At 27.7% G+C, this 27,714-nt stretch overlaps 2 protein-coding genes across 2 annotated transcripts; both read left to right on the forward strand.

Moving 5' to 3' along the window:
• Positions 1–287: 287 nt before the first annotated feature.
• Positions 288–2,692, forward strand: LOC149055705 (dynein axonemal heavy chain 3-like). The gene is made up of 5 exons (XM_089227990.1): positions 288–508; positions 623–732; positions 829–976; positions 1,095–1,183; positions 2,258–2,692. Exons 1-5 carry the CDS (start codon positions 299–301, stop codon positions 2,529–2,531), a joined length of 831 nt encoding a protein of 276 aa, XP_089084116.1. The 5' UTR covers positions 288–298; the 3' UTR covers positions 2,532–2,692.
• A 2,000-nt stretch (positions 2,693–4,692) lies between these two features.
• Dnah3 (dynein heavy chain 3, axonemal) lies at positions 4,693–27,023 on the forward strand. The gene is made up of 48 exons (XM_089227991.1): positions 4,693–4,799; positions 4,915–5,099; positions 5,184–5,328; positions 5,387–5,525; positions 5,830–5,974; positions 6,065–6,276; positions 6,349–6,726; positions 7,075–7,337; positions 7,406–7,607; positions 7,676–7,879; positions 7,946–8,060; positions 8,153–8,351; positions 8,414–8,582; positions 8,999–9,192; positions 9,721–9,849; positions 9,916–10,117; positions 10,189–10,419; positions 11,222–11,372; positions 11,437–11,597; positions 12,066–12,341; positions 12,412–12,747; positions 12,850–13,088; positions 13,153–13,336; positions 13,429–13,614; positions 13,672–14,313; positions 14,399–14,638; positions 15,690–15,850; positions 15,952–16,092; positions 16,163–16,448; positions 16,515–16,900; positions 16,955–17,423; positions 17,697–18,057; positions 18,162–18,310; positions 18,612–18,848; positions 18,919–19,110; positions 19,762–19,923; positions 19,993–20,129; positions 20,802–20,976; positions 21,047–21,253; positions 21,322–21,529; positions 21,595–21,845; positions 21,909–22,066; positions 23,363–23,522; positions 23,586–23,774; positions 23,876–24,084; positions 24,184–24,409; positions 26,511–26,624; positions 26,701–27,023. Exons 1-48 carry the CDS (start codon positions 4,771–4,773, stop codon positions 26,881–26,883), a joined length of 10,317 nt encoding a protein of 3,438 aa, XP_089084117.1. The 5' UTR covers positions 4,693–4,770; the 3' UTR covers positions 26,884–27,023.
• Positions 27,024–27,714: the final 691 nt, after the last annotated feature.

The following is a 27,714-nucleotide window of genomic DNA, read 5'->3' on the forward strand; positions in this document are numbered from 1 at the left end:
AAAAAAAATCGATTAAAAATAAATAATGACGGTGCCAAAAACTCGGAAAAGTGTTCGGACCAGATTTCCACAGGTGGTGTCCGCCCTCCGCTGTTCAGTAGTCATACGTGGACTGAATGTGTTCCGATTAGTGTAAAATATTTAATATCGATAATATTATAATAATTGCATGCACTCAGATGACGGTCTTGTGATATTAAAACAATGAAACATTAGTGTTATTTTCTGTTTAAAAATTGTAAATCGTTTGCTTATCTCCATGTATATATAGCATCGAATTCATCTGATGCATCCGTCAATGTCCATTGGACGCAACTATAGACTAGGACTCGATAAGAAATTACGCGAAATCAGCAGGTCGTGTGAAACGACTATGAGCTATAAGGTCTTAGACGAAGATCGTCATCTATTACGTCATGTACAACAAAAAAGTCAATCCAAAATCAAAACATCACGGAAAACTAATTCCACAGCTGATTGCAAAAGTCCCGGTGTCGTGCCACTATCGGTAAACTTATAAGCGTATTACCAATTTATAGACAACAATCACATATTATAATAAACGTTACACGTAATTATTATTTCTAGAGATTATACATCATTTAACTTTATATTTGTACAGGATTTGTTGTCTGGAAAATATCAGCGAAACAAAGCAGAGCAGAGAGAACAAAAAGTAATCGCAAAGAAAATTAAAAATACTATGATAAAATCAGAGCTGTTACCTAAAAAGTAATTTTATGCACTGTGGTACTTTTTTCAAATAACTAGTGTGATAATAATAACTAACTGTGTATGGACTTACATATTTCATGTTCTACTCGACAGTTCTATCAAATCATCATTACAAGCTTGTAATGCAATGAGCCCAGATGAACAATTGAATATACTGAAAGATATGTGGCAAAAACAGAAAAATTCAGAAATCGTCACGAGCAAAGAAGACAATGAAACGATTAATTACTATTTGAACGAAGTGAGTTGATATTCAATATTTTACGTCGCACATAATGCATTATACAAAAAAAGTTGAAATTCTTATTGTAATCATTGAATTTGCTTATTTAATGCAATTAATGTATCTTATCCACCAGGGTATATCTAGTGATTATTATAATCCATTTCCAGAACAAGTATTAGAAAACATAAAGGAAAATCGTATTGAACCGAATCTATTAAAAAAGTAATCATATCTTATTTAAAGATAATTATTATTAATAGCATTAGATACTTAATAAAATGATATGATTTATTCAAATCTATTCGTGTTAACTGTATATTTTAAAAAAGAACTAACATTGTGAATACAAAAATATCTAGTTATAGGTAGCTTATATATTTTATTTTATGTAATAAACGATGGCGACGCTGTCGACGTAATGCGCAAACAGTTCCGGCAGCGTCGTCGATATCACAAAAAAAAAAAAGATAGGTATAGGTAATATGCGTTGTTTATAAATGTTATATTTTTATATTTTTCCATGAAATAATTTTTATTGTATCATAAAATATAAAACAATATAAAATACAAACTACTGCAATTTATATAATCCATATCGTAATCCATTTTGTCGCAGATTGTATTATACCAATTTCTTTTTACCGCAGTTTGCATGTGACTTTTAGAAAAAGATTCATTTTTCCACATTTTACATACTGTCGTTTATAATCAGGTAAATAAATAAAATGTACAAAGCTGGATTTGTAAATGTATTCCGTAAGAACCTTGCAATTGCAAAATAATTAATCGTGGATAAACCGATTAGGTTTTTGAAGTGCTGAACCTATAATTAGTTGGCTCGTACAATTGTAATATTCATTGCATATTTGCTTTAATTATATCTTAAATTCATAAATGAGCATATATTATATAATACCAAATAGTTTATTTATTTTTTTTTTAAGAAAACGCCACAGCAGATTTGAAACATGCACTTGCAGTTGTAAGCAACAATAGTATTAAACTTTTTTTTTTTTTTGGTACAGCATCAACATCGTAGTTATTAGCTTACAACTGATTAGGTTAAATACATAGATTTTTTTTAAACATTTTTATACTGTATATTTGTAGAATAAATATTTAACTCTGAACTTTTAAATTAGGTTGTTTATACTTTATTTATAATAGCATGTAATATGCTCACAAATTTTAATATATTAAAAAAAATAAAATATAAAATACTTTATATTTAATAAACTTTAACATTTAATTTAAACGTCTAATATACCTACTAATTTTATGAATAATTGTATTCAGGTATTATTTTTTGACGACATTTTTGGAAAGTGAAATACGGCAAAATTATGACGCTGCTTGCAAAAAAATAATTCTAGATTATTTATTAATGGATCCAGATGAATTATTTAGAATTGGAATAACAAATTATTATAAATCTGATTGTTCTACGATGCGAATCAGAGGTCCCATTCCATGGCACCAAACAGCTATTATTAAAAGAGATCAGCTAAAGCATAATTTATATATTTTTAATGAATCCATTTTAATGTTGGATACTATATGGAAAAAGTGAACAATTTGGATACAGAATTATTCATTATTTTTATTCACATTTGAATTTTCTTTTAAAGGTATTCTAAAGGTTATATTTTTTCAATAGAAAGTTTAAAAACAGAAGGTTTGCCTTTAAAACCAATTTCATTACAAGATTTTTTGGATAAATCATGTGAACAATTTCGGAGCAAATTAGTAAACGAGTATGCATTTTCACTGTTACACTGTTAATATTTATTTTGTAAGATAATATTAATTACAATAAGATTTACTAATAAACGCAAAAATTCGTTTTCATAAATAATTATCGAGCTTCAATTAATACAAAATAAGTGATTGATATTTTTTAAACGCATTGAGAATTTTTCAAATATTAACTGATTTATGTTAACTATTGTGTGAATATTGATTGCTTGTGCAGTATATTATGGTTACCTACTGTAAGAAATTATATATATTATAAATTATTTAGTTTTTATAATATGAGTGTTCTACATAAAAAAAAAAAAAACGTTTTATTTTAAGATCTTAAAAATCTTAAGGCTTAAATGTATAGATAGATATTAATACATTACTAACCCCATGCACTAAAAGTGTTTCAAATCTATATAATATAATATAATATTTTATGATTTTATTTAATGGAACTAGAGGTTTTCATTTGTATTTTTTTTTAAACTTTTTATCATTATTTAATTGTAAGTAGGTATGATAGTGTTAACCGTTTTAAATAGTGAATATATTATTTTATCAAAACATTTAATACAGATCATATTATACCAAAAATCAAATTATCTGTATACCTTCTACCGCTTGATTTGTAATCAAAAACAGGTGGATTGTGGAATGTGCTGAGTTATTTCTAAAAATAAAAGAAAGTTATCGAGATTTATTACCAACGCATGGGATAAATTCAATGAAGCATAAAATTCAAAAGTTTTTCGATTGTGTTGCAGCTATTATGTCTAGGCAGTTAAGGCGAATTGTATTTAAGTCTTTGAATCATTTTATGAACAAAATACGTGAATATAAGGTACCTACCTAAGGGTTAATTTATTTATGTAGTTAAGTATTAAAAAAAAAATATTAATAAGACTTTATATTAGTTAAACTGTATTAAATTGTCACTTAATTAAACATTGGTAGGTAATACAATAGAGTTTTTAAATTGAATAAAATAATTAGTTAGATAATTTAATTCCTTTAACATTTAAAGTAAGTTATTTATAAAACAATAAATTATATGTATTTCTAATGTTTCTAAAATTATATTTTACATAAAACATGATATAATATAAATTATAAATTAATATTATCTATCCTAAGAAATCCTATTTCCTCTTAATATAATACTATAAGTATTCAATTTTCAAACCCAAATATAAAGTACCTAGTATATTTATATTTATAAATATATGTTAATAGCGTTTATGTTAATTCAAATTTATACGGTTTTTTACTGTATAAATATTTGTCTTCAAATGTTCTATATTTAGGACGGAAATGTGATAGATTCTGAATTTAAAGACAACATGTTCATAAATCTGCCGTTTTTTATTCTACGAGCAGTAGTCCCTAATCCAAATTCAATTCAAATATCATTTGAACCTACGCGTGAAGAATGTTTAAATCTTTTAATGTCAATCCCAAGAAAAATAATTAAAACAGTTCAAAATATACCAAGAGTTGAACAACTTTTAATGAAACGTAATATTATACTTATACAGTTATCAATTATTAATTATCTTTTATAATTAAATTATAAAATAAAATAAAATATAAATTGTTTTTAAATTTCTTAAAGAGTTCAAAGGTGATTCTACTATGGTATTAAAAAATATTCACGAATCTGAAGAGAATGTTCGAAATATTTTGTTTGAAATTAGTAAGATTCTAGAAAACAATTTTTCAGGCCCAGAAACTTACATAACATTTTATAAATCCCACCATTATTTGTTAAATGGCACTGAAACTAAAGCCTTCAATAAATTTTTTTCAAGTGATCCATTTCCATTATTGACTGTATGTACCACAATATTATGACACAATTTTAAAAGTAAATTAATTATGTTAAAATTATTCTATATTTTTTTTAGGAATTTAATGAATGGAGCATCAAGTATATGACTATAAATAAAAATATCCTTAATCTTAGAGATCGAGTGGAATTAAATTTAATAAAATTAGATCTATCTGAGGTTAATACAAATTTAAAAAATATAGTCAAGAGCTTGAATAACAGAATTCTTGAATATTTCATGAACTTAACTCAGCAAACTATTTCTGGGTAAACATAATATTCTGAAATATTAAATCGTAATATTATTTATTATTTTATTAGCAGTATAAAAAATAATAATGAAATGAAAACAGTAAAAACAAAAATAATCATATTTTTTCAGAATGAATAGTGAATTTGAGGTTATGTCAACCAAGTTATCAGAAACACCTGAATCTACTGAAGATTTAGTAGAATTTAGTAATTATGTAACGCTAAGTCGGGATTCTACTTTATCGAAAATGAAAGCTCAACTGATTACTGTCGGAGAATACATAATGTTTCTTTTTGATTACACGTTGTTCAACAGTAATATTAAAATTAATATTATGTTATATTAATATTCCATTTTATTCCATTACATTTTATTTTTAAACGACTAACCTTTAATAGTTGATGATATAAATTTACAATCACGAGTATATCGATGGCCTCAAGAGATTGAACAGTTCTTAGATTTAGCTACAAATAAAGTTATTCAAAAAAAAGCGGTAGTTGAGAGCCAATTGAAAAATAAAAAAGCTGAATTTGAATTTGAGTATGTTAAAAGTAATTACAATTAGGTAGTATCAACAACTAAATGATTGGTTTTATAGTCTTAAAAGTCATAACAAATTATTGGATCAATTAAAAAAAAAAGACCCACCAATATTAACTGATGAGGAAATCATAGCAACAACTGAAGAAGTTGATCGTCTTTCTAATTTTCTTAAAGATGATATTGCTGCTGCGAAGGTTCGTAAATAAAATTTAAATTACACACTATTGAACAGTAATATAAATAAAATTCAATTCAACTAAATCAGTATATGTTTACATCTTGGGCAGTGTGTTTAATATTACGCTGTTATAATAAATTGTGCTCATCTTATTAAACAATGTTTTACTTTTATTAACACTGCCTGTATAAATTCTAATGATATCAACTGCTAAGTCAAACAATTATTTACTTACCCACGTTGTTTAAATATATATTATGCATTTATTTTAAGAATAAAATAATTTAGGGTTCACACAATAATTACATTAAACAATTTAGAGCATAAATCATTCTGAAAAACTTTTGGATGTCGAAGTTACACCATATACTCATCTTTATTCAATGGTTGCAACTAGTGAGCAATTTGACCGTCTGTGGCACATTGCTTATGATTTCCAGAACTATTATGAAATATGGTTCAATGGTAAATTATTCCACGTAGATAAATAAAATATATGAAAAATATTATGAATCGATGTAATTCTTTTAATAGAATTAATTTACTAAATCTTAGGGTCATTCCAAGATTTGAACGCAAAGGAAATAAAGGATATGGTGGATAATATGTGGAAAAACCTATATAAATTAGCTAGAAATCTTCAAGAATATCCTGGGTCAAAAAGAGTGGCCGAAATTGTACGTGGTCGAGTAGACGATTTTAAAAAGTATTTACCAGTATTGGATACAATTTGTAATCCAGGTATACAAGATAGACATTGGATAGAGGTAATTACATTAATATTTTATTGTTGTAAATAATATTGGAATCAATAAACCCAAAACTTATGTACCCACTAGATTAGCAAAAATGTTGGTGTAGAGTTACATCCCAATGAATCATCAACTTTGTCTCAAATGATTGATATTGGTTTACTGGATTATATTGAAAAACTTGAAGAAATTGGTGTTATTGCAACTAGAGAATATTCTCTTGAACAGAATCTTCGAAAAATGAAAGAAGAATGGATACCTATTGAGTTTGAATGTAGCCCGTACCGAGATAGTGGAGTTAGCATATTAATGGCACTAGATGACATTCAGGTTATGTTAGATGATCATATACTGAAAGCTCAAACAATGCATGGATCGATTTATATAAAACCATTTGAAGAAGAAATGGATACATGGGAAAAAAAATTAATTTTGATGAAAGAAATTTTAGATCTATGGATATCAGTAAATACACTAATAATGAATAATAATATGTATATTTAAATGATGTATAAAAATATATTTTTTTAGACCAAGCCATTTACATTTTACATTGGGTAATTTATAATAGGGTTCAAAATATTTACATTTCAATGAGTTGATTTTATATTATGTAAATGAAAAAAATACTGAAGGAAGTTTGATAAAATGTGCTAATAATTATACATTTAACGAAAATACAAGCATCATTGAATGTTATATTTTTAGACATCACCTATTTGTGCTTATCTAATATTTGTGCACAGATGTATTTCTGTATATAGTTTTATAAATCAATATAAAATATATACAATTATTATTTGAACATTTTAGGTACAAGGGATTTGGATGTATTTAGGTCCCATATTTAGTTCAGATGACATAAACCGTCAGATGCCCGAAGAAGCTAGAAATTTTAGGACAGTAGATGCTATTTGGCGTCATATTATGATTTACACTGTTAAAAATAATAGTGTTCTCGAAGCTACAAATTATCCAAATTTGTTACAATTATTAAAAAGGTGCATTGTTATGTTTGAACAGATACAGAAAGGCTTAAATGAGTACTTGGAGAAAAAACGTCTTTTCTTTCCACGGTACCTATTGAATTATGGTCTTATTATTCATGACATTGACATGTTTAAGAGCTCAATTAAAATTACAGATTTTTCTTTCTATCTAACGATGAACTCCTTGAAATTTTGTCCGAAACCAAAAACCCACTTCGGGTGCAACCACATCTTAAAAAATGCTTCGAAGGCATTGCAAAACTGAACTTTACTAAAAGTGTAGAAATTGTGGGAATGATATCAGCTGATGGTGAAGTAGTAGCATTTAATGGAATAATTAATCCCGCTGAGGCTAAGGTATGATAAATTGTTTAGAGTGCATTACATTTTTAGCATTAATCTCTGTATTTAATTTTATGTTACAGGGATTAGTAGAAAAATGGTTAATCCAAGTTGAAATTTTAATGATGCAGTCAATAAACAACATTATTAACGATGCAGTAAAAAAATACACTAATACTAATCGGACCGAATGGGTACTCCAGTGGCCTGGTATGGTAGTATTATGTGCTGCATCAATAAATTGGACTACTGAAGTTGAAACTGCTGTTGAAAAAAGATCACTTCCTGTTAGAGAAATTTCTTAATTTACTTTGAATGGTTAATAATAATTAAGTCGTGAATTTTTATATTAGGCCTACTTACTGAAAAGTAATAATCAAATAGACAATTTAATAAGTTTAGTGCGTGGCACATTAAGCAAAGGTGAAAGAGCAACGGTGTGTGCTTTGATAGTTATAGATGTTCACGGTAAATAACTTAATGTTTAATCATTTATACTTCATACTGCTTTTTTTTTTTCAATAAACAGTCTTGAATTTTGTTGCGTTTAATATTTTAAGCTCGGGACGTTGTTAAAAATCTTAAAGCTCTGAAAATAAGCAGCATTCGCGATTTTAATTGGATTAGTCAACTTAGGTATTATAATAGGAATTCGAAAACTACTGTGTCGATGATAACTACTACTTTAGACTATGGAAATGAGTACTTAGGCAATACACCAAGATTGGTAATTACTCCGTTAACAGATCGGTGCTACAGGTATATAATGCTAACTTTGATCATAATTAAAAATTTTTTTTTAACTGTTTTGAATTCAATAGAACACTTATGGGTGCATTAAAATTATACCTCGGTGGAGCTCCAGAAGGTCCAGCTGGTACTGGAAAAACAGAAACTACAAAAGATTTAGCGAAAGCAATAGCAAAACAATGTGTCGTATTCAATTGTTCTGAAGGACTTGATTTTAAAGCTATGGGAAAATTTTTCATGGTTCGTATAATGCTGTTTATAATATAATAATTTTTTAAAAGTTGCATATATATATTTACGTGTCTTAAATTTAAAGGTGCAAACTAATTTATTATAATAGGCTAAATGTGATTTATACTTAAACACGTGATCTTTGTTATAGGGACCGGTTTTAGTTGTTTTACTTACATATTTAAATCATTTTTAACGTAATGTTTCCGTAAAATGAGGATCCCATATTAGGATAAGGTTTTACTATATTTATATTATTGTAGGTACGGGCAATGGGGCCGGGGTAGGAACTAATTGACATGCGAATAATTTTCAAAAAAGTTTTCGACGAACTCCCATATAGATTACAAATTAAAAACAGTAAAACCCGTGTAATTTGGAACTTGAAAACGATAACGTGTTTCTTATGGTTGCCATTCTATTAGGGATTAGCACAATCTGGAGCATGGGCATGTTTTGACGAATTTAATAGAATTGAACTTGAAGTTTTGTCGGTTATTGCTCAGCAAGTGTATATTATACAAACAGCTGTTAAATCTAAAAAGGAAAAATTCATGTTTGAAGGCACAGAGTTAACATTAAATCCCACTTGTGCAGTTTTTATAACTATGAATCCAGGGTAAGATTATATTTTTAAAAATGTTCTTACTTTTTACCAAAGGTATTTTAAGTGGACGTTATTCTCGCATGTGATGTCTCCGTCTTACTAGTTTGTGACATAGCAAATTTTACGCTCAACAGATCATGCACTTAGCTCCGTTAGTTAAAAACATTATAGTGAATTGACATTTTATAAAATATAAAGACAAGAGTATTATTTAGACGACATCATGGCTTTTTATTATATTTTAATTTTGAAGCGAGCTATAAATAATTTAAGATGCACAAACAGTTTACAATTTTGAAATACTTATAACTCTCTTCAAAACTAAAACATCATAAGAATCTCACGAGGTGCAGGTCTAAATAATACTTTTACCTTTAAATATTATATAAGAGGTAGATGCTCTCTAGTTTTTAAACTAACGGAGCTAAACGAGATCTACTGATCGTAAAATTTTGTTATGTTTCGTATCTGTAAGAATGAGACAAAAAATTCGGGTTCAACATAATTTAAATATTACAATAAAAATTATCATTATTATAGGTATGCCGGACGACAAGAACTACCTGATAACTTGAAAGTATTGTTCCGTACTGTTGCTATGATGGTACCAGATTACGCTATGATTGGAGAAATATCATTATATTCTATGGGTTTTAGTGATGCTAGAAAGTACGTTGTTTATGTTTTCGTATAGTAATAATAATTTGGACAACTTTAATAATAATTATATTACAGTTTAGCTGAAAAAATTGTTGAAACATATAAGTTATGTTCAGAACAATTATCATCTCAATCGCATTACGATTATGGGATGAGAGCAGTGAAATCTGTATTAACATCTATTGAAAATTTGAAAATTAAATATCCTGATAATAACGAAGAGCAAATTGTATTAAGAGCTATATACGATGTCAATATGCCAAAGTTTTCATCGGAGGTTTCGCTCTAACTATTTAACTACTTATCTGATTTAAAAACTTTTTCATACCTTAAAATATTTCATATTAGGATATACCACTTTTTATTGGTATATATGGAGATTTGTTCCCTGGTGTCAGTCTTTTAGTTCCAGAAAGAGAAGAACTCATAAATAAAATAAAAATTAACTTAGGCAAAAGGAGTTTACAAAGCACTCCGTGGTTCATTGACAAAATAATACAAGTATATGAAATGGTTTTGGTTAGACACGGGCTTATGATTGTTGGTGAACCATTTTCAGGAAAAACTTGTGCCTATCAGGTTATTATTTATACATATTTTGTTGTCTAAAACTGATCTATTCATTTGTATCTATCGTAAAATATATTCAAATTTGTTTTTTTAAATCGTAAGTGCATTGGGTATTAGGGTTCCTTTTAATCAATTAATTAATTATTCAACAATAGCTTGCTGCAAGTATTCATATAAAATTATTTTTATTTAGTGTTAATCGCATGATATTTACTAGAATTTATTATTTAATTTAACCAAGCAATTTTATAAATATTCATATTTGAAAATTTTGATATGATAGTTGTTAATTTTGTGTAAATTGTGTGTTTTGCTAATTCTTAAATTTTATATTATTACAAACATATATTTTAACTACTACATTTACTACTTGGTGTATGAAGGGTTAACGCTACACGGGAATATCCTGTCATATTATTTTGCAGTTGTACGTTCATATAAATCACATATTAATATTGATTGTCGTCATAACTCATACGAACTCGCCAATATGAAATGGGTTGTAATTTTGAATCAATATATTGACTAATACAAATTTTAACGCATTTTATAATATTATGTTTTATTATACATTTGAACACCACCCCCCCCCCCTCTAAAATCGTTCCAGAAGGTACATAAGAAAATTATGCAGCGTAATTTATTTTAAGTTGTGACCATTTGTGTAGTTTATTGCAATCTTCATTAGCTTTTGACTCAAGCAGGAAATCTAATAATATTTGGTATATTGTTATGATTATTTATATACTTACGTCTAACATTTTGGTTAGTTTTATCATTACCACTAAAATTACAATGATTTATTTTATAGGTTTTGGCAGAATCGTTAGGTGATTTACAGCTCGACCGTAAAGCAATAATGAAAGAATTTAAAATCACGTGTAAAATAATCAATCCAAAAGCAATTACTCTTGGTCAATTATATGGATCATTTGATGCTGTTTCGCACGAATGGTATGACGGTAAATACTCGTACTTTTAAAATAATAATAATAATAATACCGCTAATTAAATTAACCGTTTCAGGAGTCTTAGCAATCGTATTTCGAGAATTCGCCAATAGTTTAACAAAGGATCGTAAATGGATTATATTTGATGGCCCTGTTGATGCGGTATGGATAGAAAATATGAATACAGTGTTGGACGACAACAAAAAACTTTGCTTAATGTCTGGAGAAATAATTCAGGTTTATATAATTTGTCAAACACGAAGTATTGTATTTCAAAAATAGTAGTCACTATGTACAGCAGTGATCAAATGATTTTGGCGTGTGTGTGTGTGTGTGGGGGGGGGGGGGGGGAGAAGGTACCTAATTTTGTAACATACAATATTATTTTGATAATTCATAATATAACTTTTGGTTATACTTAATATACTTTTTTAAATTATGGTAAATACAAATTTTATTTATAAATTAACTAACAAGAATATTTTAATGAAATTATTGATTTTTTAATAGTAGTATTAAGTAGTAACTTAACTTTACTAATTTAATTTGTCCAATACTTGTTATAGTACAAATTTTTATATATTGAAAAAAATCTTCCGAGTGATTTGTTCCCTCCATACACCCCACCACCACCACCACCACTCGTTTGACTACCACTGACATATTTACAATATAATTTCTAAAATGTTTTTTTTTTTTGTATAGATGAATAATAAAATGAACATGGTATTTGAACCTGCCAATTTAGAGCAAGCTTCACCAGCAACAGTATCTCGTTGTGGTATGATTTATGTGGAGCCAAAGCAGCTTGGTTGGAGGTCTTTTTGGTTATCGTATAAACAAGCTCTTTGTTCTAAAATTTTACCAGACCAACAAATTATGATGGATGACTTAATCGAATGGATGGTACCAGCTGTATTTGATTTTATACAAAGACATTGTAGTTTGTTTTTAGATACTTCTGAAAATCATATGTTTAACGTAAATACTAAAGAGTTTTTAAGTAATGAATTTATATACGGCCAATATATTATATTATTGCCTTTTATAGTCCTTTACAAGGTTAATAGAATGTATGATTAAAGAAGAAACCGGAGTTGGATTCGCAACCATAGTGTTGGGATGTATAATAATTTTCAGTTTGATCTGGAGTTTTGGTTCTTTAATAAAAGGCGATAGCCGAAATAAATTTGATGCATTTTTAAGGAAACTTCTTCTTGGAAATATTGACGAATATCAGAAACCAGCTACATTTAGGTTAACAAAAACAAACCTCTTTCCAGATTTGGGCACGGTTTATGACTATGTGTATGATTATAAAAATAATGGCTCTTGGGTCTTATGGTCTGAAAAATTGGAATTTAAAATGATATCACCAGATGCTAGAGTACATATATTTTTTAATATTTATTGTTTTTTTATTTTTTTATTAGAATTTAAGTTAAAAATAATATTTAGATTAGTAACATTGGCTTTGTCCATTGTATAGATAAATGACTTAATCATTGAAACGGATGAAACAGCAAAGCAAAATTTCTTTCTTAAAATGTTATTAAAAAATGAAATTCCTTTACTGATTGTTGGTCCCACTGGTACTGGAAAGTCAGCTATTGTATTGGACTATTTAATAAATTTGCCAAAAGAAAATTTTTTAGCTAATATTCTAAACTTCTCAGCGCGGACAGCAGCTAACACTGTACAAGACATTATAATTTCTAAATTAGAAAAGTATATCGATTGTTATAACTTGTACTAGAGAACTTTATAAACCAACAAAATATAATTTGTATAGGCGAAGAAAAGGAGTTTTTGGACCATCTGTTGGGAAAAAATGTATGTTATTTGTAGATGATTTAAGTATGCCTTTACCAGAAAAATATGGTGCTCAACCTCCAATAGAATTGTTAAGACAATGGATTGATCATGGTCATTGGTATGATCTTCAAACTAAGTCAAGAATAGATATACACGACATGGTTAGGTTTATTTTAATATTTATTATTATACTCGTATATAATACATAATATAACGTCACTAATTAACAATTATTTATTTGTCTAATCATAAGTTATTTATTGGTGTACTTCAACCTCCTGGTGGTGGTTCAAACCAAGTTACTACTCGTTTCACTAGACATATGAATGCTATTGGTATTGATTCATTCAGTCAAGAAACTATGTCTAAAATTTTTTCTCAAATTATAAAATGGCATTTTAATAAAGGATTTTCCGAAACTATCGCATTACAAGGAATTGTATTTAATTAAACTTTTAGAAGACAAAACTACATATTTTAACTAAAATGATTTTAGAATGTTGTAGAAGCCATATTGTTTGTGTATAAAGAAGCAGTCACTACATTTTTACCAACTCCTGCTAAATCTCATTATACTTTCAACCTTCGAGATTTTACAAGAGTTATAAAAGGAATATTATTATTACCAGCATCGCGGTGTAAAACCGTTGAAAAACTGTTCCGTCTATGGGTCCACGAGACATGGCGTGTATTCGGTGATAGATTAGTTCATGACGACGACCGTAATGCATTATTTGAAATAATGAAAACAGCATCTTATAATTGTTTGAGACAAACAATGGACGTTTATCTTAGTGATTTAATGCCAACTGAAGAGAGTTTTTTAAATTCTGATCATTTACGAAATCTTTTTTATGGAAACTACATGGATCCAGATAGTGATCATAAAATTTATGATGAAGTTCACAGTGAGAAACAATTGATCAAACGAATGGAATATTATTTGAACGAATACAATACTATGTCTAAAAGTCCATTGTCAATGGTTATGTTTAAGTTTGCCATTGAACACGTGTCTCGTGTAAGTAGAGTCTTACAACAAGACAATGGTCATGTGTTATTAGTTGGAATAGGTGGCAGTGGAAGGCAATCAGCTACAAAGTTGGCTACATTTATAGCCGATTATAAAATATTTCAAGTATTATTATACTATATATTATCTGCTATAAATATATTCATCAAAATATACAATTATTATAATAATATATTTATATCTCCATCAGGTTGAAATAGGAAGGAATTATGGTAAAAATGAATGGAATGAAGATATGAAAAAAATATTAAGATATGCTGGGTGTGAAGGAAATCCTATAGCATTTTTTTTATCCGACAATCAAATAGCAGAAGAAAGCTTTGTAGAAGATATAAATATGTTACTTAATACTGGAGATATACCAAATCTTTATCAATCTGATGAGCGAGTTGATATTTTAGATAAAATATCCAATATTGCTCAAAATCTGGTAAGTTATATCAGGTATTTTAAATAATAAGAGGAATATGAATCATCATTTCATCATTCTAATTTATTCTCAGTAGTTGAGTAAAATGTAATTGAGTACCAAACATTTGATAATAATTGAATAAAAATTATCTTCTCGTTCTTTTTCTCTTTGAATTTTTTTCGAAAGTAAATCTTTCAATATTTAAAATTTGTTCCATGCCAGAAAGTTCAGCTCTTGAATTTTTTCAATTGTCCAGCATCTCTGCTTCCTGTAGTTTTTTTTTCTTTTTTTCAATCTTACTACTTGTGTTACTAGACACCTAATAGCTAACACTTGTATTCAGTTACAAAGGCCTGACTTTAAATTTAAATATTAGACAAAAGTATATAATTATATAATATTATTAATAATAACTAGGGCTCAGATTTTGTAGAAAATGCTTCTTTTGAGGGGAGTGTGATAGAAATATAATTCTTATATATAAATACGTTTTGAATCGTTCTGATTTTAATGAAGTAAACTGTTTTTTTGCTTTTTTCCACAAAATCTGCTTTTTATTGCTTTCCCCCTATTTGGTTATTTTTTCTTAATTTTTACATATTTTTCTTGAAAACTTAGCTTATTCCTATGTATATTATTATATTATACGTCTTGGACTATATTATTATTACCAGAAATTATAAAACCAGTGAAAAAACCAGTAATATGATATAATATAATATGACTAATAAAATAACTATCGTTATTGTGCTGAAATAGTTTTATCTACAATTATCTATAGTTGTATTTACGACTTAAGGAAAGGGAAAATTATCTGAATTATACCTGCGTATTTTCATAACACGTTCTAATACTTTAGTTGTCCGGTAAATATCAATCGACAATCAGTGAGGTATAAACGTATAGTATTTTTTTTATTTAATTTTATGTGTAATTGAAATTTGCTCTTATAGCATAAAATTAATAAATGCTTTTTTAAGGATTTATTTTGCTACAATATCCGAAACCTAATAATAACTTTTAATTTTCAACTGTTTTATTTAAAAGGAACACAATTTTTTCGTTACAGGAAAAAAACATTGAAACAACACCTCTCGCTTTATACAATTTTTTTATAGAAAGAGTCAAAGAAAACCTTCATCTTACTTTAGCTATGTCACCAATTGGAGATGTATTTAGAAACCGCTTGAGAATGTTTCCTTCACTCATAAACTGTTGTACAATTGACTGGTATGGTATAATTTATTTCAATAATTAAAAACTAATATGTATAAATTGATGAAGAAATTAAAATTGAATTCATTCAATACAAGCATATTTTTTAATTATAGGTTTACAGTTTGGCCTGAAGATGCTCTTGAGAAAGTTGCAGAATATTATTTAAAAGATATGTCTATTAACAGTGATATTGCATCATCTTGTGTGGTAATTTGTAAGGAATTTCATACAAAAGCTAGAGATGCTTCTGCCAAGTAAATTTCCACTTCATAATTTTATATTTCATATAAATTTGTACTATTGTCTCAAAGTATTATATTTTAGGTTTTATTCAGCATTAAAGAGGCATAACTATGTTACCCCAACGTCCTATTTAGAGTTAATTAAAATGTTTCAAAATTTACACAAGAAGAGGGTGGATCAAATCACAACATTGCGTAGTAGATATGAAACCGGTTTAGAAAAATTAGACTTTGCTGCTGGCCAAGTATCTATTATGCAAGATCAACTTACAGCTTTAAAACCAAAACTCGTAGAAACATCTCTGGAAACAAAAGCTCTTTTGGTTAAAATTGCTCAAGACACTGTAAAAGTTGAAGCCAAAAAAGAAGTAATTATTAAAATAAAATTATTTTTATTTATAATTTTCCAAAATTCACAATCCATATAATATTAGTTAGTGGGTGCCGATGAAGCCGTTGCTAATGAGGCTGCTGCAGCATCACAGGCTATTAAAGATGAGTGTGAAACTGATTTAGCTGAAGCCATACCAGCCCTCGAATCTGCAGTTTCAGCTCTAAATACTCTTAAACCTGCTGATATTACCTTAGTAAAATCTATGAAAAATCCACCGCATGGTGTAAAATTAGTCTTGGAGGCAGTTTGTGTTATGAAAGGCATAAAATCTGAACGTAAACCAGATCCCAAGGGCTCTGGGAAAATGATTGAAGATTATTGGGGACCTTCTCAAAAACTTATTTCAGATACTAAATTTTTAGAAAGTTTGAAAACATATGACAAAGATAATATAGATCCAGAAATCATGAAACATATAAGAGAAAAGTAATTTAATCATCTCTTTTTGTGTACAAAAATAAATGCATGAATAAATTTCAGATATATTAATGATCCAGCCTTCGATCCAATTACTATCAGATCAGTTTCTAATGCGTGTGAAGGCCTTTGTAAATGGATACGAGCCTTGGATGTTTATGATAAAGTAATAAAAGTTGTTGGACCTAAACAAGATAAACTTCATCAAGCGGAATCGGATTATAACGCTCAAATAGAAAAACTTAACGAAAAAAGAGCTGAACTTGCTGAGGTATTGGGCAAGCTTCAAACATTACAAGATGAACTTGCGAAAAAAACAGCTGAGCAAACAGAATTAGAAGATAATATTGAACTATGTGCCAAAAAATTGATCCGAGCTGAACAATTAATTAGTGGACTTAGCGGAGAAAAATATAGATGGAGCCAAACTGCCTTGGAGTTACAATCAACTCTGGATAACGCGATCGGTGATGTATTGTTATCTGCAGGTGTTGTGGCTTACCTTGGGGCGTTTACTGTTGACTTTAGAAATGTTAGTATTAATGTATATTTGTATTTATCTTATTTTATTCTTTAAAATATTAATTTTATATATATATATATTTAGAATAGATATAAAGTGTAAACGTTGTGTTTTTTCTTTTTTCAAGTAATTCATTTCAAGTACCTATACTTATATTCATTAATATCATATGTTTTTACTGTAAAATTAGTCTATATATTGTATATTTAATTATGAGAAAAAAATGATTTGCATATGTATAATATATATTATATATCTATATCAAAAAAATTTAATGTTCAGGTACTTATTGATGAATGGAACCAAATGTGTTTGAAAACAAATATTCCTTGTTCAAAACAGTTTTCGTTAATACACACATTAGGAGAACCAGTATTAATTCGGGAGTGGAATATATTTGGGCTTCCAGCTGATAATTTTTCAATTGAAAATGGAATTATTGTATTCAGTAGTACGAGATGGCCTCTAATGATTGATCCTCAAGGCCAAGCAAATAAATGGATAAAAGCTTTGGAAAATACAAACAATCTTTCTATTATAAAACTGACAAATTCAAATTATATGATTTCGATACAATTAGCCATTGAACATGGTTTGCCAGTTCTTTTAGAAAATGTACAAGAAGATATAGATGCTACACTTGGTAACATATTATACATATTATACAATTTTATTAAAATCAAAATTTAAAATTTATTTAATAATATATAAGAAATGTAATTAATAGACTTTTGGTGTGTTTCATAGACCAAGTACTAACGAAAAATATCTATAAGCAAGGTGGAATTGAATACTTAAAGTTTGGTGATAATATGTTGGAATATAATCCCTCGTTTCGATTTTACATCACAACACGACTTCGAAATCCTCATTATTTGCCAGAAATTTCTGTTAAAGTAGGTAACTTTATCTAAGGGTTAGGTTAAATTAATCAATAATTCTTTTTAAATAACTTATCATCATTTATATATATATATTTAATTTAGTTTTATATCGTATTGATAAATTTGCCAATTTATAATATAATTTAAAAATACATTCACAATCATATTTTTTTTCTAATTTTTTAAATAAATAAAATTAACTTCTAAGATTAATAAATATTATTATTTGGATATATTTTAGTTTTGTAAATGAAATATAACTTCACTGTATACCGTTATTCAGTCATTAAAAATAACCTTTTGTGTTACTTAGGTAACACTATTAAACTTTATGATTACGCCACAAGGGCTTCAAGATCAATTGCTGGGAATTGTTGTTGCAAAAGAACGACCTCAGTTGGAAGAAAAAAAAAATGAATTAATAGTCGAAAGTGCTAATAATAAAAAATTACTAAAGGAAATTGAAGACAAGATATTATACATTCTATCGTCGTCCGAAGGAAATATTCTGGAGGATGAATCAGCAATAAAAGTTTTATCTTCGTCAAAAGTATTTAAAATTAAATAGGTACTTAATTCGTAAGAAAACTTCATTACGTTAACATAACTACTTTATACAGACACTATCAGTAGAAATTCAATTAAAACAAGAAATGTCTATTATAACTGAAAAAGAAATTGATGTAGCCCGTAACGTTTACATTCCTGTGTCTAAACACTCTTCAGTTTTATTTTTCTGTATCACTGATCTAAATAATATCGATCCAATGTACCAATATTCATTATCATGGTTCATAAACCTATATTATCAAGTAAGTAACTAATATTTATTATAATATATCGGCGTTCTACAAAGAATTAATTGATTCTGAATTTTTGTCAATTATATAAACAAATACATGATACATTATATTATATTATCCACCAACAGGTGGGGACTAAACGAATTCAATTGAATCTTTGGGGTAATTAAGGTCTGAAATATTCTTTTACAAAATTAGGAAGTTAATAATATAAAAATAAATGATTATTATTTTAATATTGGAGGAGCTTTAAAACATTTTTAGGGGCTTATCCCTCAAGCTACTTTCCTTCCCAGTCACCAACAAGATCCTCTCGCCGCACCAACGCCAACAATGTAGAGACGGTATTAAAACACTAACCAAACTACCTTGAGCATATATTCTGGTGTGATATTAGTCGCTATATTTTTGAGTCACCGTGGGATAATTAAAACAATTGTATACCTAAATAAGTCAATTTGAATTGAACTTATCAGTCACTTCTTGAGCTAGATAGGTTATCATTTACATGAACGTCCAAGACTAAAATATAACTGGGAAATACTTCCTCACCTTTTCGATTTGAAAATATTAACGACCAAAGTCATGTTTTATTTAATATTGTGTAGTATATAAATTTAAAAAAAATAACTGATGATTGTTACTAAATTTGTGCGACAGTCTATTGCGCAAAGTGAAAAATCAAACGACATTAATGAAAGAATAAAGATTTTGAATGATTATTTCACATATAACATTTACCGAAACGTTTGTAGATCATTATTTGAAAAAGACAAACTGATTTTTTCATTTATTTTAACAGTTGGAATTTTTCGGTCTAAGGTAATTAATAACATCCTATATCATGGTTAAATATTTAGCAATATTCATTACTATAGTAATATTACACAGGGTTTAATTGATGATGAATTATTTACATTATTCCTTACCGAAGGAGTTGGATTAACCAATGAACACCCCAATCCAGCTTCTAAGTGGTTAAGTGATAAGTCATGGGCTGAAACTGTTCGAGCATCTCAATCACCAAGGTAAACAGTGATAAATTCATTTTATATTAAAATCATTAGTAGTTATTTAGATTAGGGAGTATAATAAGGTAGAGTAAAAACCTATACAATTCATTGATATATTGCTGTAAAAATATACAAATTTGCACAATTTTTTTTTTTACAATTTTAAAAAGTAAATCAAAATTTGAATAACCATTGGCCAACGGAAAATAAAAATGATTATTAGGGTAAAACAGAATTGTATTTTATTAGTTTATTTTATAGCCTGTTTAAAGACAAAAGACACGACTAATCGTATATAGCCCACAGATAAATAATTTTAAGTTAATAATTTACCATAACTAAGAATTAATTAAATATACACATATATTGATATACTTGAATACGAATAGGTTAGTTAGTAGGTTTAAACCATTTTTTGCGTATATCAACCTGTTATCAATTCTTTGATGTCTGGTAAAAAGATACTAAATCAAATTTTGGCATTAAAGGTTTTTAATGTATTTTAATCCGAAAAAATGGGTATGTTTAAAAATTCATTGAAGCCTTAAGTGACTAAAAATGACTTAACCCATTTTGACTGATGGGCCATATCAGATGGGCATATCGCGTTTTAGATAATATTTTATTAATTTATAACATTACATTAAAATTTGAATAATCTGATTTTGTTGGATATACATTTTATAGATTAAATCAGTTTTATAAATCAATTATTGATTCAAATGATGAGTGGAACGTATGGTATGATTCAAATAATCCACAAGACACACCTATTCCAGAGCCTTTTCAAAATATCGATGGTCTTGAAAAACTTGTAATTATAAAGTGTATTCGTTTTGATAAGGTAGTTCCAGCTATTCAGGTATATATTTCATTTTATTTATTTACGAAATTACCAACAATTATTTAACAATCAGCTTCAAAATATTTAGCAATATGTTGAAAGTAGTATGGGTCAGAAATATGTCGAACCTCCGTCGTTTGACTTAGCGGATTCCTTCAAAGATTCAAACTGTTGTAGTCCACTGATTTTTATATTATCAGCGGGAACGGATCCAATGTCAAGTTTGATAAAATTTTCTGAAGACAAAAATATTAGGAAAACTGATTTAATAACCATATCTCTTGGCCAAGGACAAGTAATATTAATACTAATGATTGAATATATCATTAGTATTATAATAATAGGAGTAAAACGTATTTATAGGGTCCAATAGCCGCTAATATGATAAAATTGGGCATAGAAACTGGTAAATGGGTTGTGTTACAAAATTGTCATTTGGCTGTTAGCTGGATGAAAGAACTTGATCGCATTTGTAATGACGAAATTATACCCAGTCGTACACATGCATCTTTCCGTCTTTGGCTCACAAGTTATCCATCTGATGATTTCCCTGTTTCTATTCTACAGAACGGTAAATTAAACATTAAGGATTTAAAATCGTTAAATTGCATAGTTATTTATTTTATTCAAATCTAGGAATTAAAATGATAAACGAAGCTCCGAAAGGTCTTAGTGCAAATTTATTTCGCTCGTATACAACTGACCCTATTAATGATCCACAATTCTACCTCAGTTGTAAGAACCGTATTGGTTTGAAAACTTTATTATTTTCACTATGTTTTTTCCATGGAATCGTTCAAGAGCGTCGAAAATTTGGACCACTTGGTTGGAATATACCCTATGAATTTAACGATTCGGATTTACAAATCAGTGTGATGCAGTTAAATGTATTAATACAATGATTTAACTTATTATACATCCTTTAGTAATAATTTAAAATGTATTCTTAGATGTTTTTAAATGATTATGAAGAAATTCCATTTGAAGCATTACTTTATTTAATTGGTGAATGTAATTATGGTGGTCGAGTGACTGACGATAAAGATAGACGTTTATTGGCATCTCTATTGTTAATTTTTTTCAACTCAAATGTTATAAGCAACAATTCGTAAGTGTTTTCATTTTAATTCATAAATAGATATAATGCAATAGTCACTCAATAATTCGAAAAATTCCATAAATCGAACTAAACGCTTAGTCCACTGAGAAAACTTCTATAATTAGAAGAAAATACATGTATTCCGAACCCCTCGTTCATTCGAAATGTCTGGCGGTGAGACACACTCTAAAATTCGATTTTTTTTCCAGAACCTCTATAATTCGAATATTATAATTATAATATTATATAATATGAATATTCATATGCTTAAAGATTGTGTACAATCTATTTGACGTACTCGTTGATGAAACTAACAATGACGGCGATTAAAATATATTATCGTACTTTACCTATCTAATCTAGACTTTAATCGTACCATTTTACTAATTTTAATAAGATTAACCTATGCAATGGATAAACATTAATCAGTTGTTGAAATCGAATAAAACGTTATAGTCGGAATATGGCCATGGATTCCGTAAAGTATAAATGTTTGTCAATTGCAGACAAGAAAAAGTGATTGCGGCACGTGAAAAATAACATAAGATTTTTCATCTCTCTTTAAATCGAATTAATTTCTTTTCTCCTAATTATTCGAATACTTGGTAAATCAAAAACCTCTAAAAATCGAATTTTTAGCTCGGTTCCCTGAATTTCAAATTATCGAGGGACTACTGTATTTTTATTTTTATATTTTTACTAAGCATTGGATCGCACTTTATATATTTAATGTATTAAATCCAACAAGAATCATATCGATTAAATTACTATAAAAATATAATATGTTTGTAAAATACATGTCATAATATAGGATAGTATCATACATGTAAGTTATAAAGTAAAATTTAAAAATTCTTTGCTTAAATATTATTATTTTGTGATAATATAAAATGAACCGAATTCGGTTTTGATTTTTTTTTTATGTGCTTAGTGTGATTAAAATTATAAACTTAAGCTTAAATATTCAATATTTTGGTAAATTCATAAAAATATTTGATATCTAAAAATCTATTTTTTATTAACTAAAGCTTAATATACATTTTTTTTAAATATACATACCGTAATCATTATCAATTTAATATTGATTATGTTTAGATACATACTATATTATTATTTATTATAATTTTTTAATTGGTTTTCCAATAGGTTTTTGGATTTATTCATTCTTTCCTTATAAAAATTGATTACATTTCAATTTTACCATCATAATCTCACATTATTAGTAATTGATTTTGATTGTTTTGAAATATTTTTTTCTTAATTAAAATAAATAATTCAAAACTGTACCACATTACTATGTACTAGATACACATTTTCTGAGAGTGGACTATATCACACACCCAAAGACATCACCTTAAGTGGATGCCTAGATTATATTAAATCTTTACCCATGAATCCGCAACCGGAAGTATTCGGACTGCATGAGAATGCTGATATAACAAAAAACAATTATGAAACTCATATGGTAAGTACATTTCTTAAGTACTATATTTGTTTATTTTTATAATCAGAATAGTTACTTGTTTAGTTGTTGAATGGTACCATTTTAACTCAATCTCAAATCGCAGCGGGAGGTAGTGATAATGATGCAGATGCAAAAACAGTAGAACTAGCTAGTAATATTGCAAAGAACTTTCCAGATTTATTTGACATAATTGAAGCGACAAAAAAATATCCTACAATGTATGAACAATCAATGAACACTGTAATAAAACAGGTATAAATAAAATTGATTATTATTTAAAATTATAATGCTTAACCGTTTATACTAATACCCATACCTGGGACATATATCATAATATTATACCTTCTATACAGGAATTGATACGTTTCAACAGATTATTGTTAGTTATAAAAAAATCATTAGTGGATGTACAAAAAGCTATCAAGGGTATTGTTGTCATGTCATCTGATCTAGAAGAATTAAATACTAGTCTAGTTATTGGACGAGTACCGGCTAACTGGATGAATTTTTCATACCCTTCATTGAAACCATTGGGTGGTTATGTTGCAGATTTATTACAGAGGTAAGTCAGTGGTAATTTTTATTTGTTGTATTTTTAAAAAAATTCATCAATAAAAAATATAATTATAATAGATTAACTAAAATAATCACGATTATATAGACTAAAATTCTTTCAAGACTGGCTGGATAATGGCATGCCAGAAGTATTTTGGCTTTCTGGTTTTTATTTTACGCAGTCCTTCTTATCGGGCGTGCTTCAGAATTTTTCGAGGAGAAACAAAATACCTATTGATAAGCTTGGATTTGAGTTTGAAGTAACAATATACGAACAGGAAATGGAATTGAAGGATATGCCTGAACAGCCTGAACAGGGAGTCTATTGTCGGGTAAGAATAACGTGATCTATATACAAATATTAAGGGGCTCGCACGTAACCTATATTTTTCTCAAAAAAATACATTACAGAAAAACTCTCAACCTCGTAGAGTGATCCGATTTTGATACCTTTTACCATGATGTGTGTGTTTTTTTTTTTTGTGTCTGTCATCACGTTTTGGGGCAGTAAAAGTGCTTCGATTTTTGACTTCAGTACCTCGTTCGATCAGAAAGTGAATCTAGTTGGTACTTTGGGGGGTCAAAAGTGAAAAATTCTTAATACTTTTCTAAATAATAGAGAAAAACAAACTAAAAATTAAGGGAAAAACGGGAAATTTTACGCACACTCATTTTTCGACAAAATCAATTTTGATTTTTGATGTAATTGTAAAACAAATGACCATAGATACATGACATTTTCACCGAATGTTTATATAAGTATATTCTATCCACCATGCAATTTTCAAAAAATTTCAACTTAAGTTGAACTATTCATAGGCATTTGAAATTTTCGATCATTATTAGTTTCTTTTAAATTAATATTGATAAAAATTTATTTGTTAGGCAGAAAAGCTTGAAAATTTAATACAAGGCTCCTTAACACATTGTTACAATAGCAGTTGAAAAATAAAATAAATTCATGGTCACAATTCTTTTTTATAAGCATTCAAAGTTTGAATTTTGACAAAATATGTAAAAATCACGAAAATTCATAAATTATTTTATGCTAGAAATTCATAAAAAATGTTCCTTTTATATCTAAGATTTGAAAATGTAATACATAGCTTCTATCATATTTTTACAATAGCAATTGAAAAATATAAGAAATGCGTAGTCACAATTTTTTTTTACAAGCATTCAAAGTTTGAATTTTGACAACATATGTATAAATCACAAAAATCACGAAAATTCGCAAATTATTTCAAACTAGAAATTCATAAAAAATTTTCTTTTTAAATCTAAGGTTTGAAAATTTTTAATAATCTATAATATATCCTAGACAGATAAACCATCTTCGCTCAGAATCGTTTTTCGTATACAATGATATAATATCATTAGATTCAAACTTAATTCCATCCATTACAGTAACCCACTTGTAACCTACTGTACAGCAGAGCGATATCCACGACTTACCCGCCTTTTTTCTTTTTTTTTTTTGTCAGAAAAAGAAATACATCTTTCTGGGGGCATTGGACTTGGATTTTCAAAATTCTATAACTAAATCATATAATACAATTTTTAATTTGGGAAATTTTCAAGAACATTTTTTATTTGTATTATCTTTGTTTTAAGTTACAAAATCAAAAATAAAAGTTCAATACACCTTGTAGAAAATTATCTTTTTCCTAACAAAAATCAAACAATTCAACAATACGTGGAGTTTTTCCTGTAAAGCGTATTGTTGTCGGTGACTTGTGGGCGCGCGTATAGATAGCTTAGTTCCCTCATAGAATTACACTAACATTGATTATAATTGACGACTAAATATACAAATAACATGTTCGGAGGCAACGAAATTGTATATCGCCTAAACAGTGCAGCTTAATAACGACACGCGAACAGTGCCCTTAATATTTTTGTATGCAAATCACGCTCTTTATATTCTTAATTTTATGTATTTATGTTTGCTTAGATGTTGAAAAGAATAAATAATACACATATTATACGTTTATATTTTATATGTCTATAGTCTATATGCAGGTAATACAATTTATTTAATTCACGATGTATATTTTATAATGTTCGAATAATTTAAATACTTTTTATGGATGTGATGCCAATTCGCGATTTATAAAATGTTTCATGCGGAAATTGAGTTATTAATAATATTATAATTCAGTATATTATTTCAGCAATGTATAGGTATAATGTATACTCATCTACGAATAGTTAATTCTATATGTAGCGCACTAATCACGTCCCACAATAAGGCATGATTGAGAAACGTATAATTTGTATAATTTATTATTATTATATATATAGAAGTATAGAACAACTACTAATAAATAATAATATGAGCGTACCTATTAGACTTTATAGTTTGTAAATTGCTTGTATTTTTATAGCATTTCCAACGAAAATAATATATTTAATTTACACTTTTTTTCACAGGGCTTATTTTTAGAAGGAGCTAGATGGGATCGAGAATTACGAATATTAAATGAGTCCTATCCGAAAATTCTTTTCGACACAGTTCCAATCATTTGCTTTAAGCCAGGAATTAAAGTATAGCATATAGCATAAATAAAAAAATTATTAAAATAACTGTACCTACTTGTACATTGCTATTATATTCGTTTAGTCCAAGTTTGAGAAGAAAATGTATTACGACGCTCCTATTTACAAGACAAGTGCTCGTCGAGGTGTTCTCTCTACCACAGGCCATTCGACTAATTTTGTGATGTTTATAAACCTTTTAATTGATAGACCTAAATTTCATTGGATCAATCGAGGTACCGCTTGCTTGTGTCAGTTGGACAATTAATCAAAAACAGTTGAATTAATTTCCATACATGCAAAATCAATTCGTTTGCTATACATTTATAGTCCATAGATACTATAAACAAAAATATATAACACTTTATAATGGAGTTGTTCAAAATTTATTTTTTGGAATTTTTTATTTTACTTGATGGCCATATTTTCAAATAAACTTGAAATATTCCGTATCATTTAAGAAATATTATGAGAATATTCTTGAGTTGTATCTACAAATACCTGTTTTCAAACAAGAATCAACACTTTTTTACTGTAAATTATTCATCTGATGATTTTTTTTGGACAATTTTAATGTATTTATCCAAATAAAAATACAAACAAATTGTTTCCAGCAAATTAAACCTTATACACCAACTAATAGTCCATGATAATACCCCACCTTAGCACAGAGCATATAAAAATAATAGGTACCCATCCTTGAATGTATGCTCGTCATTTCTGTTCTTGATAGGTCATATATTAATAAAAAACTAAAATAAAAATAAATTGATACAATATTTATAGATTTCATAATCAATGATACCTATCAAAAAAATCACTCACTTCAATCGCTTTTCAGTTTATAAATAATTAAAATAAACAATAATTATTTTACAAGGCAGAAGTCATATTATATAATATTAACCAGCTGGCAGCTAAGAAAATATAATAATATTCGATTATGTGATTAATTAATTAATTTAAAAATTCACAAGCCCATCTCAATTCCTATACCTAACCTTCAACATTTTAATTTTTAACAAAGTCCAACGTTAATGCAAAAAAGTGGATATTATGTCTCATCTTTTTTGTTCAGACGCTATAAAAACTGGTTGAA

The sequence above is a fragment of the Diuraphis noxia genome, unplaced genomic scaffold (genome assembly GCF_037042655.1).
Source record: "Diuraphis noxia isolate RWA-SAM2 unplaced genomic scaffold, SU_Dnox_SAM2 contig0004, whole genome shotgun sequence".
NCBI classification, from domain to species: domain Eukaryota; kingdom Metazoa; phylum Arthropoda; class Insecta; order Hemiptera; family Aphididae; genus Diuraphis; species Diuraphis noxia.

Bases quoted from the DNA above. Each gene is read 5' to 3' on its own strand.
- LOC149055705 (XM_089227990.1), top strand. From the start codon at position 299: ATGTCCATTGGACGCAACTATAGACTAGGACTCGATAAGAAATTACGC. The intron at 733-828 runs GTAATTTTATGC...TCTACTCGACAG, and splicing joins TCAGAGCTGTTACCTAAAAA to TTCTATCAAATCATCATTAC. The intron at 977-1,094 runs GTGAGTTGATAT...CTTATCCACCAG, and splicing joins TTAATTACTATTTGAACGAA to GGTATATCTAGTGATTATTA.
- Dnah3 (XM_089227991.1), top strand. From the start codon at position 4,771: ATGAACTTAACTCAGCAAACTATTTCTGG. The intron at 16,093-16,162 runs GTAAATTTCCAC...ATTATATTTTAG, and splicing joins GCTAGAGATGCTTCTGCCAA to GTTTTATTCAGCATTAAAGA. The intron at 16,449-16,514 runs GTAATTATTAAA...ATATAATATTAG, and splicing joins AAGTTGAAGCCAAAAAAGAA to TTAGTGGGTGCCGATGAAGC.